The sequence below is a fragment of the Zonotrichia albicollis genome, chromosome 7, assembly GCF_047830755.1.
Source record: "Zonotrichia albicollis isolate bZonAlb1 chromosome 7, bZonAlb1.hap1, whole genome shotgun sequence".
In the NCBI taxonomy this organism is placed as follows: domain Eukaryota; kingdom Metazoa; phylum Chordata; class Aves; order Passeriformes; family Passerellidae; genus Zonotrichia; species Zonotrichia albicollis.
In genome coordinates, this window is record NC_133825.1 from 19,393,194 (window position 1) to 19,410,231 (window position 17,038).

Here is a 17,038-nt window from a genome sequence, read left to right on the forward strand (position 1 = left end):
TGAGTTTCTCAGGGGAAAATGACCAAAATTACATCTCACCGCTGCTGTTGTGTGGGGTGTTAAAGACCTAAATCTTTTCTTTTCTGAACACAAAAAATTGGGGGAAATTTCACCAGGAAGTCTAAAAGGTGAAACAAAGTTCACACTGAGTTTGGTGTACTGTATGTCCGGACTGTGCAGATGCTCTGGAAGCACAGAGTTTGTGGGAATTGGGAGTGGGGCTGTGGCCAAGCCTCACGCCACAGTCTCAAGCTGTGCCAAGGGAAATATAGGTTGGATATTAGAAAAAAGTTTTTTACATAAAGGGTGATAAAGTTCTGGAATGGCTGCCCAGGGAGGTGGTGGAGTCACCATCCCTGGATGTGTTTAAAACCAGACTGGATGTGGCTCTGGGTGACAGGGTTTAGTTGAGGTGTTGGGGCTGGGTTGGACTCGATGGTCTTGGAGGTCTCTTGCGACCCAACCCAGAGATTCTGTGAATTCTAATGAGCTGCAGCTGTGCAGGACAGGTGAGTGATATTGAAATTAATGAGCCATGGAGTGCCCAGGTGCACTGACCAATCACCCAGGGAGCAGAGGGCACACAGGAGCAGTGCATCAACATGAGGGGACAAAAGGTTGGGCTGAAGAACAATTAAGTGATGATGCTTGAAACTTTTCTCTGTGTAAGTTGCACCTTTGCTGTCAGAGGTGAGTTTTGTTTCCCAAGAAAAAGGGCTGGAGTTCATGTCCAGGGCCCTGTGGCCCTGCTGGGCTGCTGCCTCCTGCAATCCCAGATGGTGCAGGATGTGTCCCCAAGCTGCCACCACCTACAGCTCGGGCTGCCCTGGCAGTGCCCAGCACCTCCTGCAAACTGGGCTGGTGTGTGGGCACAGAGTTTGTGGGGCTGGGGCTGAGCCTCATCCCCAATGGGCTGCAGCTGTGCAGGACAGGTGAGTGATATTAAAGATAATGAGCCGTTAATGAGCCCAGGGGCACTGACCAATCACCCAGGAGCAGAGGGCACACAGGTGCAGTGCATCAACATGAGGGGATAAAAGGCTGGGCTGAAGCACAGGAAGGGCAGTTGTTTGCAGCCTTCTGAGGTGTTGGGGTGTAACTCTGTGTGAGCAGATGCCTGAAGCCTTCTGACCTGGTAAGGTGTTGTTCTGGTTGGGGTGAAACTTTCTGAAATTGTTTGGTGATATTCTGTGTATTGTGGCCATTTCAACTGTGACAATGCTCCACTAAAAAATGCTCAAGCATTAAAAGTTTCTGCATGCAGTAGTTGGTTTTAACCTTTTTCTGAATATATGTGTTCTTCATAATACATTTAATTCCTTTTGAAATTGTAGGGCTCTGGTGGTTTTTTGTTCACAGTATGGAATCCTAGGATGGTTTGGATTGGAAGGGACCTTAAATCCCATCCAGTGCCACCCTCTGCCATGGGCAGGGACACCTTCCACTGTCCCAAGCTGCTCCAAGCCCTATCCAACCTTGCCTGAAATCAAATAAATTTTAGACGTTAAATCTCAAAAGACATTTGCCTTCCTTTTAAAGTGTCTGCAATTATTTAATTGCCCTTTTAAAATGGTCATTCTCTCTTCTTTTTCTCACAGATGGGAAGGTTGAAGTGACAAAAGAGGGAGTGAAGCTCTGCACCATGGGACCTGGCAAAGTTTTTGGGGAGTTAGCCATCCTCTACAACTGCACCCGGACAGCTACTGTCAAAAGTAAGAGCATTTTTGATGTTTTTTCAATCTCTTCACTTGGAAGCTGCAGCCTATTTTAGGTGTTTCACTTTCTCAGTGAATCCAGCTCTTTAGGGCATGGATTTTGGTATGGGATTTATGTGAAGGAGATGCAGAGGAAATGCATCATTCAGTCTCTCAGGTTGGTCCTACCCCATGCAGAGCAGCCTGAAGCTTGCACCACAGTTTCCCTTCCAATTCCTGCTGGATCTCATGATAACTATTTTCTTATTGCCTAGAAGAACCTTTCTGACCTGTGTAAGACTTTAAGGGTAACTCAGTAAGCCAAGCTTAGCTTTAGTTCAGGACAAGTCATTTTTTTCCCACTAAAATAAATCAGGAAAAAAAAAATCTGGAATGTACTTGACCCCCTGCTCTAAACTCCTCAGCACTTCTCCTGTTACCTGTTTTCTTTTATGAATGTTCTGGGCAAAAGCTTGGCTTGCACAATTAAGCAGAGGAAATAAATCATGTTGCTATGCATGACTTAAATGGGTTTTTATTTGCATTCAGATGCAGATATAGGATATCACAGCTCTCCTTGATCTTGAGGACAAGAGTTTATGGTGGTGTCTGAAGCAGAGAGAACAAATAGTTGTGTGGTTTTAAGGTGCTGTGGGGGAGGAGTTAAAAGAGTACAGATGGTACAGAAAAATCCAAACAAGAGGTACAAACTTGAATAATACAAACTTGACTAATACAAACCAGTGGCATTCTTGTGCCAGAATAATGAGCTGTGCAAGTCCCTGCTCTAAAGAAAGCTTTTTCCAAATATCTAATTGTGCCTCAAAAAAAGAGAGAGGAAAAGAACAAATGGGCAGGAATGAGAAAGCAGGAACAGATAAGTGGATTATTTTCTGCAGCATGTGCTGTTCTCTGTAGGGCTCAAGGACATGACTGATGTTCTCTCTTCTCACCTGTGCAAACCTTGCCTTTTCACAAGTGCTGGGGATGTCAGGTGAGGGTGGAAATTCAGGGAAGCAGCAGGTTTGTGTGATAAATACAGCTGGGGAAGGCTGGGAAGAGCAGGGAGAAAGGTCACAGCCTAGAAAAGGCAGCGAGGGGTTGGCTGTTGTTTAGCTCCCCTTAGGAATGAAGAGCTGGAGGGCAGCTGGGTGGAATCCCACAGAGCCAATCTGTTCCTGTGCTATTCCCACCTGCTTGTGCAAGGCACTCCCACTGCAGGTTTTCCTGTATTTTTTCCCCTTGCTGCCTTTTCCATGCCTTCACACACCTCTCTGCAAACATCCAGACTGGCACATCCCAAATCCCTTTGTCCTGGTTAAACTGGGGACAGGAGTATGGTCACTACTCAGAGAATCCTTGCCTCAAGGAAAAGGAATCGGTGTCCCTTGTTCCTTTCTTGGCAGCATTGTGAGTTCTGCTAGGTTTTAATCCCTTTCCCAGGGCCAGCAAGGGACTTGGAGGAATTTTCTCTCTGGTTAGTGCACAGATCAGTGCAGTTTGGGCTGCAATGAGCTTGGGGAGCTGCTGCAGCTCACAGAGATTGAGCTCAGGGTGTGGAGGTGCTCGCATCCCCTCTGGGCATCAACTTAGCTGGTCCAACACAGCTTCAAACACCTGCTTGTTCCTTTGGGAAATGAGCAATAAATGTGCTAAATCCCTAGAAAGGTGAGTTGTGGTGGTGGTAAATGCTCCATTAAGCCTTGGATCATTCCAAGGTTTATTTTGGGAGAAATAAAATTGGTGATTTTAGTGGGAACAGACACTCAGCACTGGTGGTGGAGAACTGTTAGGGAGCACCGTCCATTTGGAGGAACTCTCAGGGCCTCCCAATTTTCAGGAGAGAGCTTTCCATCATCTCCAGGGTGTCAGGAGCGTGTTTTGATGGGCCTGCCTTGTAGTTCATTAGGAGGACATTAAGTGCTGCTTTCTGAGGATGAAGCTGCAGCAAAGGCTGTGAAGGATGGATTTATGTGGGTGTGGAGCTCTGTGTTACAGCTGGGCCATAATGAGGTGTCAGCTGAGTTGACATCTCCAGCTGGAACTGGGTTTTATGTGCACCCTGGCTTTGGTTTGTAAATAATAAAGATTTTAGTGTCATTACTCACTGTTAGTGTGCACGGGCTCTTCAGCTTGTGCTCACTCTGCAGGAGCAAACTTCAGCCATAAATCACTGCAGGAAGGGCTTTGTCTTTGCAACAGAATTTAGGAGACATTAAAATTTAATCATTCTGATCTGACTCCTGTCTCATAATGACCTCTTTAATAAGGCAATCCAGGGCTTTGAAAAGCCTGCCCCAGGAGCACTATTAATATTTTTCTTTCCCTGTCATTGCAGTCTTAAATAAAAGCAGGGTGGGGTTTGAGTTCAAGCAGGGCATGGGAAGAACCCAAACCCTTGGGTGTTGAGGAGCACCAGGGAAGGCAGGGACACATCTCCTGACACGTGGCCTTATTTTAAGATAAATGTACAGTTTTTGACATCTGATTTTTGTGTGGTTATTCTGCTTTACATTTCCAGATATTAGTAGGGTTTGGGGTTTTTTTTTGTTGGCGTTTTCTTCTTCTGGTAGAAGCTGGTCAGTCTGCTCCAAGTGTGGAGTTGTCAAGGCTTTCTGACTCCTTGATGTTCACAGATCCCCTTCCGTTGCACACTCAGTGAAATCCAAATCAGCAGTAATTTCTCCCTCTCTCTGTACTGATAATCCAGAGATCTCAAGTGCCTGCGTGCAAACCTGGATGCTGCTTGCCATTCAAAGCGGAACCACAGACTTTTCTCCCTGATTCCAACAAATAATTAGGCTCAGAATGAGGAAAACATCACTTGTGGCTACACAGAAAATGTCTCTGATCCTCTGTTTTTAGAGACATGGTTGGAAAAAAGGGCTATGAGAGGTCAGCAAAAAAAGATAAAAGACAGAAATTGTCCCAGCTGAATTTGAGTTATGTTTAAAACATTGTGATTCTTCATTTTGCTAACAAGATGTGGGAGGAAGTGAAATTAATCTGCTGTTAATACTGTGCAGAAGTCTCATTTCTCTTACAGAATGTGTGGAGCAGATTTTTGCTGGTGATTTGTGGAAGGAGCAGATTCTCCATCCTCTAAGGATGTTCTGCTGATTTTTAGAAGGGATGTAACACCTGAAATAGATTCTCTTGTGGGCAAAATTCAAACAAAACCATCCCTTAGAAACATCTCTGTGCAAGGCTGACGATTTCAAGGGAGTTACACTCCACACCAGCTTGTGCTTTCAGGAGAACTACTAGCAAAAAAAAAAAAAAAAAAAAAAAAGCAAGCAGAGGCTGAAGTTATTAAACTCTAAATTATGTAAATCCTTCTGCTGGCCCTCAAAAGGCAGCACAAGAGTCCCTCAAGCTGCTGTGCTTGCCAGCTGCACTAATTGTACAAAACCCTGCGCGGCACAGAGGGATTAAGGCGGGAGCTCGGCTTCTCCTTGCCAAGCCTGGATGAGTTTGAATTTTCATCTGCTGGTTTTTGTTTTAATGGAGAGCTCTGCACTGCTTGCTGCAGCCCCAGGAATGACAGAACTTTCTGAGGAGCTTGGTAACATGGATAATTTGTGGGGGAAAATGAGGCCGCAGCGAGTTGCCAATTAAAACTGCAGAGACTCGTTAAAAACCTTGCAGAAGGATTTTGCTTTTAGATATTCTCCTGCAACAATTACAGGAGCCAGGGTAAAGTTTGTTCAGCTCTCCTTAAAACACACTTTGCAAGGAAGTTGACTTTTAGATACTCAACTGTTTGATTAAAATCTCTCTGATGTTACATGGAGATAAGAAACCCAGGCTGGCCCAGCCAGTCTGGTGTGCCTGGTGGGAGATAAATGGAATATAAATGGATATATCCTGGAAGAATGTAATTTAAACTCACCCCTCCACTGCCTGTATTTTACTGTGACCTTTACAGGTCTTGCAAGTAATGTGACAAAATGGGATTGGATTATTCCTCCAAGGGGATGATAATGAGAAAATGATGTTGAGGACAAAGGACAAGGTGTAGCAGGAGTTTTTTCCTCCCCTCTCTTCTTCAGGAGCATCTTCAGGATGGCATTTCTGCGGCTCCTCATTTCCATCTGGAGGTTCTGGCATTGTGAGCAGCTTTAAGACTGGGTATTTATTTATGAGAAAAGCTTCCAGTGTTAAATCCATGTTGAAAAACCCCATAGACCTGTACGGCCAAGCAGATAAATTAACAATAAATAACAAAGGCCTGTTTGTTGTGTCTGATACAGAAGGAGGGTGATCACCATTCCAGGGAAATGAAGTGTTTCTGTTGTTCTGGAATACTTGTGGAAATAATTTTGTTGATATTTTCCACGTTGATTTAATTGCAGAGTGGATTGAGCTGAGTTCTCATCACTTAACCATGGTTATAAGGAGATGATAGCTTTCTCTGTGCAACCCTTGAAGAATTAGTTAATATTAATAGCAGATGTCAGATAATTAGTTCATAAAAGCTCCCATTTCATCCCTTTTTATCGATGTCACTGAAAATGTTGCTGATGTTTGAAATATGGCCAGAGCAGCTGTGAGAAATGAGGTGACTGAACTTTGCTGTTGACAGTGAAGCTTTGCTTTGGGCAGAGTTTGATAAACAAGGGGATGCAATGGAATATTTGCCATAAATATTAATTTATGGGCTCAGTGACATGTGATTGAAATGCAACAGGCACCATGTGGGCTGGGTTTGCCCCATGTTATTTGAAATTTCTCATTCTAGACTATTTCCTGGTGGTAATTGGGGAACAAAAGGGCACTTGGCACCAAGACAGGCCCAGAACTGATCAAGTTCTGTTTCAGAACCAAAGCCACCACTGCCTTCTGTTTTGTTGGGCCACTTTTAGAAACTCCTTGCTGACATGAAGCCACCCCAAGCTGCCTTTCCTGCTGTCCATAAAAGCAGAGATCTCCTTCGTGGTATTCACTGTGTGACCTTAAATCCATTTGCTCGTGGCAATGATGGAGCAATAACCAAATTGATGGAATATTAATAGCTCCAATAATAATGGCATGATGGAATTCCCATGATGGAATCACTGAGGCTGGAAAAGACCTTCAGGATCATCAAATCCAAGCTGTGCCCACCTTGTCCCCAGCCCAGAGCACTGAGTGCCACCTCCAGCCCTTCCTGGGACATCTCCTGACAGTGCCAGTATTTCCCCAGTTTGGGATGCTGAAGAGGGCTGGAGTTTACTTGCATTTATCTGAAGTTCCCTGGCCAAGATGGATTTCATAGTATTGAAGTGCCTGTGTTAAAAGCATTTGGATGCCAAATAAATTGACAAAACTGCAGATAGGCTTTTTAATTAAACAAGAAGGCACCAAACAAGTTCTCTGTATTGCACGTTTGAAAAACTCATTATATTTCATGAATTGTATCTTCTCTGGGAATGGACTGGGAATGGAAGCTTTTATTTATCTTTAGGCTGCAATAAAACCCATCCAGACAACAGCAATGTTGACAACTGCATTCCCTCCTCTGAAGTTATTTGCAAAAGCCTTTACTCCACAGTATCAAAGCCAGCAGTGTTTGAAATGGGTTTGCTGAAGCTCTGCCCTTTGCAGCCTGTGCCTGACACCCAGCTGGAGGAAATGAGATTTAAATAGTGTCTATTTTTTAATTAACTGCAGCAATGAGGAGCCTGGGGAGAGGCTCGGCTATGTTTTGTTAGTTCATTGTTTTTCTTAGGGTAGTCCATGCAGACAGCAGAAGGTGCAGGTGCCACCTTAAAGCTGTCTTGTCTTTTCCTCTGACATGGCCTGGACACCCTGGATTGGTGTTTTTCGATGGGAATTGAGGTGAACTCCAGACATCTGAAGAGATCTGAACAAGGCAAAACCCTGGCTGCCTTTGAAGAAATAGGATTGTCTTGATTTCTTGTGTTTGTTTTTCAGCTCTGAGGTCGCTCTGCCTGACTTATCTGTAGCAGAGGGCAGGAGCAGAGGCTGATTGAATTCACACAGTGCGCCCAACTTGCAGCCTGTCTGTTAAACTTGGATTTTCTTTGGCTGATGAGGGTCACAGGAGCTGCCTGAGTGGGTGTGAAAATGCCACGTGGTGGGTTTGTCTGTGTCACCAGCCCCGTTTCTGATGTCCCCAGCCCCAGATACACCCGAGTGCCCACAGCAGAGACACTGCTGGCATGTTCCTCTCCCCCATTCCCTCCTTGGGCAGGCACATTCGCCACTTTAATGCAGTTTAGATCTGCTTGGATCCTGTATTCCCTATTTGAGGAGTCTCCTGAGCTTCTTCAGTGTCGTTTTTGTGCTTCAAATTTCTTCTGTTTCTGCTTTTGTGATCCTTCACCACTTCTGAGCACTGCTGTGATTCTTGCATTGTGAGAGATCCCAAAACCAGATTTGTTTTTGTCAGATACTCTGTACTAGCACAGCACAATTGACTTTGTTCTTGGGAAAATTGAGGGAATTCAGGTGTTGAGGTGATTCAAGGAAGCAACTTTGTGTGTGAAGGGGAAACTCAGGAACTCAGGCGCTCTGCTTGTGGTAATCAGGCACTTCCCTGATTTTTTGGGGGGTTTTTTTGTTTTGTTTTGTTTGTTTTTTTTTTTTTTTTTTGAGGTTGGGATTGAATGTGTGAGATGGTATTTTTTTGTTTGGACTTAGCTGTTTATTAGTTCTTATTTATATTACAGTTTCATGAACTGGGAGTTCTACAGTAATTGACCCTAACCAGTTGAAAATGGAGATGTATCTCCTTCTACACAAGGTTTTTTAAGGATAAACTATTTAATTAAGAAATGACACAAATTATTTTTACATTTAAATTAATAACTAACTTGTGCTCTGCACTGAGGACTTTTTTATCCAATTACACAAAACCACCCAAACACATGAAGAAGGAGGATTAGCTTCTGCCTTAAGACTTCTGTCCTGCTATGTATATTACTATATTCCAAAACCTTAAACTCAAAGTTTCTCATCATATGATATTACACACTTCTGTTCAAACTCCACACCCGTAATTCCAGTTCTATAATTGAATTTTGGAATTCTTCTCCATGGCCTCGGTGTTCTCTTGGGGGTCAGTGTTTGTTAACACAGAAAGTCCAAAATTCTCAGCAACCAGGCTTCCGGCAGGACACCTGCTTGGAAAAGAAGTTTTCCTTCCTGTCCAACCTAAACCTCTCCAAGAGCATCTCCTGAGGTGGAGCTGTGTCCATGTCCTGTTATTCCAGAGCACACCTCAGTGCCCAGGGACACAGGAGCAGCTTTGGGAAGGACTCTGGGTTAACCATTAACCCCCCATAAATGTTAAACCCTCCCTTGGGTGATATTTTTCCCTACAGCTGGATAAACACGTGCTGGGAGAAGGGAGGGGAGCACATGGGAATGGGGAGAGTGCTCAGGGCTGCTGCAGGTAGTGGTGACAAAAGAGGGACAAGTGTTTAAAATCCTCTTTATTCTGTGTTGTGGTGGTTGGGGAAGATTTAACAGCTTTAAAGTGCTCTCCTGCTTCAGACTGGGAGCTTTTTGGACATGGCCCATTTGGGTGGGGATATCAGGGGCCCTGCAGAGCTCATCCCCATTGTCCCACCTTTGCCAGGGGATGGCATTTTCTTTTATTGGAGGGAAAAATACACCTGGAGTGAAGCTCACAGCTTCAGATTGAGCTGTGATTTCTGCTTTGTTCTGGAAGCTTGACTTTGCATAAGTCCTTCCTATCCTTTAGCACAGTCTGAAAAATTGGGATAATCTGAATTTACATGCGTGAGATTGGCAACTTCCTGGGAAGGGGCTGGTTTATCCCATCCCATCAGCACTGTATGGCTGTAAATACAAGTAATAATTATTTATTTGCCATTGCTGATGACAGCTTTATGATGGAACAAAAAAAATCTGTGCCTGCCCCATCCCTGGAAATATCCCAAGGCCAGGTTGGACAGCCTTGGAGTCTTAAAGGGAGTTTTTAAAAATCCAGTTTCAAAATGAAGGATTTTGAATCTTCAGAGAGACAAATACTTCAGTGATAGTTCTTTGGTTGGGATTTTTTTTTATTTGGCTGCACAAATATTTGCCTGCTTCAAATGAATTGTAAAAGCTTTATGGTGTTTGCTTAATCGCTGGTGCGTTTTTAATTGTTGCTTGACAAACATTGTAATATCTAAAAAGACTCAGTAATTCCCCAGCTTTATGGAGCACTGGGAAAGGAGATAATCTTGTTTTGGCTGCTGCTACTGCAGAGTTTTTTGGGGTTTAAAAGAAATCCTCCTTGCAAGTCCAGGAAGATGATGATAGTTGTATTTAACAGCTGATATTCAACTCCTGCTTCATTACTAAAATAATCCCCCTAATTGTGGGTGAATAAAATGCTTCATCACTCCATCAGCCACTGCAAGAAACTGTGAGGCTCCCAGGCTTTGCTGTGCCCTCATTTCCTCCTGGTTATTAACAAAAGCCATCAGTGATAATGTGTTTTTTCCTGATTAACCCCTTGCAAACTTATTTCCTTCAAGGTTTGCCATAAATATTTGTGTGGAATGAGCTTGCAGGCAGGTCTGGGATGGGATACCCTGCACAGGATGATCACACCCTGGTAATCCAGAGCCCCAGGAGCAGCTGGCATGGCAGGCTCTCCTTCAGCTGCTTTTGGCATTTAGGCAGGAGAAAAACAGGGATGTGCTGCATTCCCAGTGGGAATGGGAATATATTCTATAGCTCTTCAATGGGAATGTATGAAAAAATAGCTGTAAAGCCAGGCATGGAAGCAAGCAGGCTCATTAGCACAGTGCCCCTTGGGGTTGCTTTAATGTTTGTTTTAATGACTTTCTCATTAGTGCCTGGAAAACAGTGGTTCCATTCTTGCTGGATTCGTGGTGGGTGCTCCTGAGCCCTGCACTGCTGGGGTCACTTGTCACAGATATCTTTTATGGAAAATCCTTTCTTTAGGATTTTTCCTCCTGAGAAGCTTAGAGGCCTCAGGAACAAAATGTAAACATTGATTATCTGCTGCTGTGGAATGCAACAGGTGCATCTGTGATTGGCCCCTGTTGGTTGTTTCTAATTAATGGCCAGTCACAGTCAGCTGGCTCAGACAGAGAGTCCGAGCCACAAACCTTTATCATTCTTTCTTATTCTATTCTTAGTTAGCCTGATGAAATCCTTTCTTCTATTCTTTTAGTATAGTTTTAATGTAATATATATCATAAAATAATAAATCAAGCCTTCTGAAACATGGAGTCAGATCCTCATCTCTTCCCTCATCCTGGGACCCCTGTGAACACTGTCACAGTCACTTCCCAGATAAATTGGTGTAACTCCAGCACATGGATGTGTTCATCACAGAGATGCTCTGGTGCCATTCCACCACCTAGTAAAACCCCAGACATCAATGGGTTTGTGATGGATGTGGCTTTTTCAAACATTTTAATAAAATCCCAGGGTGGTTTGGGTTGGAAGGGACATTAAATCCCATCCAGTGCCATGGGCAGGGACATCTTCCACTATCCCAGGCTGCTCCAAGCCCTGTCCAGCCTGGCCTTGGGCAGTGCCAGGGATCCAGGGGCTGTGGATACCCTGTGCCAGGGAAAAGTTCCTCCCCAATATCCCAAAAATCTCATTTTTTTGAAATTCAAAACCCTTCCCCTCACCCCATCACTATCTAACCATGGAAACAGCCCCTCCCTCTCTCTTTTTTTTTTTTTACAATCTCCCTTTTGCTGTTGGAAGGTGCTTTAAGGTTTCCCTGGAGCCCCCTCTCTGTGCTGGGAAGATGGAGAGGTGGCAGAGACCCATTGAAAATGTGCACTTTTAAATTCCTCTGGGGAAGGTTTGCAGCTGAGATCAACCAGGAAGACTGAGCAGTTTGTCAGGCAGTGAGTTTTTTTTGGAGGATGGTAAATTTGGAGGAGCCAATCTTAATTTTCCAGCTTAGTTTGCAAATTAAGTCTTCTTTTTCTGAGAACAAAACTAATGTTATGAAAGTGTCTTTATAAACAGTTTGTAATTGCTTTAATTTGATAAAGGCAAAGTGTTCCCAGCTTTGTCCTCTAATATCAGTTTATCCTTCAACAGCATAACTTGGGAAAGAAATGATTCCTTGTGGAAAGAAACACTCATTTCCATATTCTTTCTCTCTTTTTTTAAAATGCTCTGTTGTAGCTAATGAACTGCTGTGGGTTTGTGTGGGCCATGAGCATTGTGAATTCATTGTGTGTCTGCTCTCAGCCCTCACATTAGGCCTGGAGAAACGTTAATGTCTTTTAATCACCTCTGGAATTCCTGCTGCTCTGGGGTGTGCTGGGGGCAGACAGCTGACACACACTGCTGTGGATTCCTCCAAACCCAAGTGTTCCAGGCTGCTGGAGATGTGCACAAATAGCCTCCCACAAGTAAAATGTCATTGTTGATCTAATTCCGGGGTCACCAGTGCTTTGGTGCTGGGACAGGAACAGGCATTGGTGGTTTTGGGAGCTTCAGAGCTGCATCCTCATCTAGGACAATTTAACCTTGGTAAAATGTTATTTATTCTCTGCCTGCTGCTGAGGTTTGAGGCTGGTGTCACATCCTCACAAATATGGAATCCCAGAATGGTTTGGGTGGGAAGGGACCTTAAAGCTCAGCTCACTCCCACCCCTGCCATGTTAGGGACACAAGAGTGATTTGTTGTTGGGATCTCTGCCTTCAAAAGGTTTGATTAGTGAAAGAGGGGGGAATATTCCTAATCCCAGATGTTCTGTTGAGTTGAGGAATGTGCTGGTCCTGTTACACCCCAAATTCCCCCTCAAGCTGCCTGATGCCATTTTGAGATTCCACCATCTGATCCATTCCAGAGTCCACTGGAAACACCCCAGAAATCCTGGAGCTGCAATTCTCAGCCACTCAAGTCCACATTTTCTAAAATCAGGAATTTTAGAAGCCTGTAAAGGTTAACTACATTAATAGTCAGCCCCTGCCAGCCCTCCTGAGGAGAGTGGCCTGTCTGGGAGACCTTTTGTGGATGAATTGGGTTGTAATGTGGAGTTATTTTGCAGCTTCTCTAACTTATTTTCCTGGAATATTTGTCAGGTTGCATGTAATATTTCCGGAATAGGAGAGGCATTAACCTTTATTAACCACTGCAGAGACTGAAGCTCCTAAAGACTGACGGGATAATTAAGGCAGCATCTCGAGGTGACTTCACTGCTCCTCAAACTCCATTAATTCTGATGACAGTGATGAATTTCAGTGCAGTAATAATTAGTTTTTCTCACTGTATGGAAAAGCATCTTGTGAATCACTGCTGTAAATTCACTTTTTCTGAGTCCAAAGACATCTGAACTCATCAGTGATTCTGCAGTAATTTCCACGTCCCCAAGAGATTTTTGTGTATTGGAATGGCAAAGATTCCACAGGCTTGGACAAACAGCACAGCTGGATGTACAAAGTCTTCCTGTCATGACACCAGTGGAGGAATTCTGAATGGTTTGGGATAGGCTGGGCATTTATATCCTGCAGGAGTTAATCCTGGCTCCTTATCACATGTTCAGGCCTTGAATAACGAAGGGGTGATTTCCAGGTGAGGCTTTGGGAATAGATCCATTAGGAAAGGCTTGTGAGGCTTTGGGAATAAATCCCTTGGGAAAGGCTTGTTCAGCTTCTCTCTGCTCTCTTTGGGAACTGTTCTGATCAGCATTAAAAGCTGATTGTCACATCCATGCAATAAATTCTTTTGTAGAATTGGAATATCTTGAGCTGGAATGACCCACAGGATGATCCAGTCAAACTCCTGCTCCTGCCCAGACACCCCAACAATCCCACTCTGTCCAAACTCTCCTTGATAACTTCTGGCTTTGCATCCACCTTTTCCTCCTGTTCCTTTTGCCCTTGTGAGGTGCGTGCTGGAAACAGAAGGGATGGGTATCACCGTCATATTTTCTGGAAAAATCCCTTCACTCAGGATTTCTCTTCTGGGAAGCTGAGAAGCTTCAGAGAAAAAGGAAAACAATTCTTATCTCATTTGCTTCTCCTGTGTTTTGCTGCTTTGGAATGTGTTTGGAGGTTGTTTACTCACAGGTGATTGTTTCATTGGTTTCATGTGAATTGTTTTGACTCATTGGTCAATCAGGGCCAAGCTGTGTTGGGATTTTGGAGAGAGTTACAAGTTTTCATTATTATCTTCTTAACCTTCTGTAAGTATCCTTTCTCTATTCTTTAGTATAGTTTAGTTTGGTATTCTTTAATATAATATAGTATCTTAAAATAAATTAACCTTCTGAGAACATGTGTTGATGTTGCGTGGAGAGTGTTTTATGTTTGGTGCTGAGAAATTTAGATTTGTTGGGATTGTTCAGCCTGGGGAAGAGAAGCTCTGGCTGCCCCTGGATCCCTGGAAGTGTCCAAGGCTGGGTTGGATGGGGCTTGGAGCAGCCTGGGACAGTGGAAGGGGTCCTTTGGCAAGGGGTGGGATGAGATGGACTTTAAGGTTCTTTCCTACTCCAGCCTTTCCCTGATTCAATAATTTATATATAATATAAACTCATACCTTTTTGCCTATGAGCTCTGTTTTATAAAAACAATTTTCCAGTCTGAATTGCTTTTCTTAAACTCTCTGCAAAGCCTGTGTTTATAAAGTGGATATTAAAATGGGCTGAAAATTGTCTGGTCACAAAGTCAATGCTCTCAATTCCCATGCAAATGGTTCATTTTGTTCTTTAAACTGTTATTCACACACAGTGGTCTGTGAGTGTTTATATGCAATGGCAATTCAACAAGTCCTGGGAAGGAACTGGAATCCAAGAGGCTTCAGTAACATTGTGTGGTGCAGATTTCACAGTAGATTTGGTTAAAACCATTTTTCCCCATTTAGTTTGTCACTAATCGCTGCTTTCACCAATTACTTTTTTTGTCTTGAACAACTGCTTGGAACAGCTCCACAAAAGCCAATTTGTTGTGTTCATCATGCAAAATGCGCCACGACCAATTACACTGCATGAGCCTGTATATTTAAAATACAACAAATCATGAGAAGACAGCCCAGAATTTATTTCTCTGAGTGCACAGAGAAATTAATCCACAGTTTTCCTTAAGGTGGTTTTATGGCTATACCAACTTCTTGTGTCATAGCATCGTTTCCTGGTAAGGGGGAATGGATTTAAATTGGATGTGTTTAATGTGTTTAAATTGGATATTGGGAATTAGGAATTGTTCCCTGGGAGGGTGGGCAGGCCCTGGATCCCTGGCAGTGCCCAGGGCCAGGTTGGAGCAGCCTGGGACAGTGGAAGGTGTCCCTGACATGGCAGGGGTGACACTGGATGGGATTTAAGGTCCTTTCCAACCCAAACCATCCTGGGATTTTGTGATTCTGAATCTGCTTGTGCCTTATATTTGCAGCAATGGGAATGGTGTCTTGTGAGGCAACAGGAAAATGAAGACGTGAGAGGGAAAAAAGGAGCAGAGGGTGTCATGTGAATGAGTTTGTTAATGAGAGATGGATTTTCCCTGTGCTCTGTGTCAAGGTTGCAAACCTGACCCTCTCTGTGCACATGGGCAGAGCTGTGCTTGCCTTCATGCTTTAATTCTTTAGCTTTGCATTCAGCATCTTTCCAAATGATTCCAGTGATTCACTTTGGGATGACAAATCCTGTATTTTTAGCTGTTTTACCCCAGCTGCTGGGATAACTGCTGGGAGCAGCAGAGGCTGCAGCCAGTGATGCACAAAGGAAGGGAGCCCAGCCTGGCTGCCAGACCCCCCAAGTGACTTTTCTGGTTTTGTGCTGTTGGCAGATAAATTGCAAAATGATCCCAATGAGACAGGACTGGCTGGCCAGCTCCTGATACCAGGACAAACAATATTCTGGGCTGTGGGAGCTTACCTGCTTTTATCTCTCTGTTTTACACATGGTTTTAGCAGATTTTTAATTTCCCAGAGCATCTGGAGGCCTGCAGCTTTTGGTTAATTGTTATTACTAAATAATAAATAATTAAATAATAAATCAATTAGATTAATTAATTATTATTACTAAATAACCCACTGGCTAAACAAACTGGCCTTCCCGCCAGTTTGGCATGTGGTGGGAAGCCCAGTTTGTTTAAACAGTGGGTTATTTAGTAATAATAATAAGTTTATTTTGTTTTATCTGTCCTCCTGTTGGAGATGTGTGCACGGGAAGGAAGCAGTGGAAATTGGGCCACCCAGAGCTAGAGTCACAGAAAAGACCAAGCAGTTCCCCAAGAGCTTTCAGGAGAAAGCAGGACAAAGAGGAGTTTTTTGGGAAGGACACCTACATATGAGTGTTTTTCATACTTTTAGGTCAAGAGGCTCAAAAATCCTGAATAGGAGAGTGGCTCTGAGTCCCCTTTGGAGACTGGCATTCCCCTCGGGAATTCCTGCATGTGGGCTCTGAGGGTCCCTGGTGCACTGAGTGGGATGTGTGGGAATGATGGGAATGAGCCACAGATCAGCCTCTCCAGTGGGGTGTTACAGCAAAATTACCAAAGAAAAGGTGGGATGGAGCAGAATTCCTGCTTCAGTTGATGCTGTCCTTGTGTCCCAGTGGAATGTCCCAGATTTTGCTCCCTGGGCACCTACAGATTCCTCTGTGGCTTCATCCTTGTGTTTGAGTGTGGCACGTTCAGCTCCATCTGCCATGAGGGACTCCAGAGGGATGGAGCAGCTCTGCTGGGAGAGCTGGGATTGTTCAGCTGGAGAGGAGAAGCTTTGGGGTGACCAAAATGTGGCCTTCCAGTGCCTGAAGGAGCCAAGAAGAAAGATGGGGAGAGACTCTGTACAAGGAGGAATGGATTCCCAGTACCAGAGGGCAGGGCTGGATGGGATATTGGGAATTAGGAATTGTTCCCTGGCAGGGTGGGCAGGCCCTGGCACAGGGTGCCCAGAGCAGCTGTGGCTGCCCCTGGATCCCTGGCAGTGCCCAAGGCCAGGCTGGACTTTGGGGCTTGGAGCAGCCTGGGATGGTGGAAGGTGTCCCTGCACATGGCAGGAGTGACACTGGATGGGCTTTAAGCTTCCTTCCCACCCAAACCATTCCAGAATTCCATGACATTTCTTTGGCTGAGGCTGGTGGTGGGTGGCTGGGTGTCCCACTGGGCTTTGGTGACAATGTGACCTGTTTGGGTCCTTGGGGACCAGCACAAATGATCCGCCCTGGAACAAACTTGATTTGCACAGAGCATCATCCACTTCCTTGTAGAACCCAGTGATCCATGGGGATCCATGGTGTTTGACAGTGATCTATGATGATCCATGGTGATCCATCTGGACTGGTGGTGATCCATGATCCATCGTGGTTGACAGTGATCCATGGCGATTCATGATGATCCATGGCGATTCATGATGATCCATGGTGATTGGCAGTGACCCATGGTGA

The 17,038-nt window shown here is 44.3% G+C and overlaps 1 protein-coding gene across 4 annotated transcripts in view; it reads left to right on the forward strand.

The window, feature by feature from the left end:
* Positions 1 to 17,038, forward strand: part of PRKG1 (protein kinase cGMP-dependent 1) — a 368,158-nt gene that overhangs the window by 170,464 nt on the left and 180,656 nt on the right. For all 4 annotated transcript variants that reach the window (XM_074544544.1, XM_074544546.1, XM_074544545.1 and 1 more), the window contains exon 3: positions 1,599 to 1,712. In XM_074544544.1, coding sequence (XP_074400645.1) covers positions 1,599 to 1,712 — 114 coding nt within the window. The remainder of the gene's footprint in view (positions 1 to 1,598; positions 1,713 to 17,038) is intronic.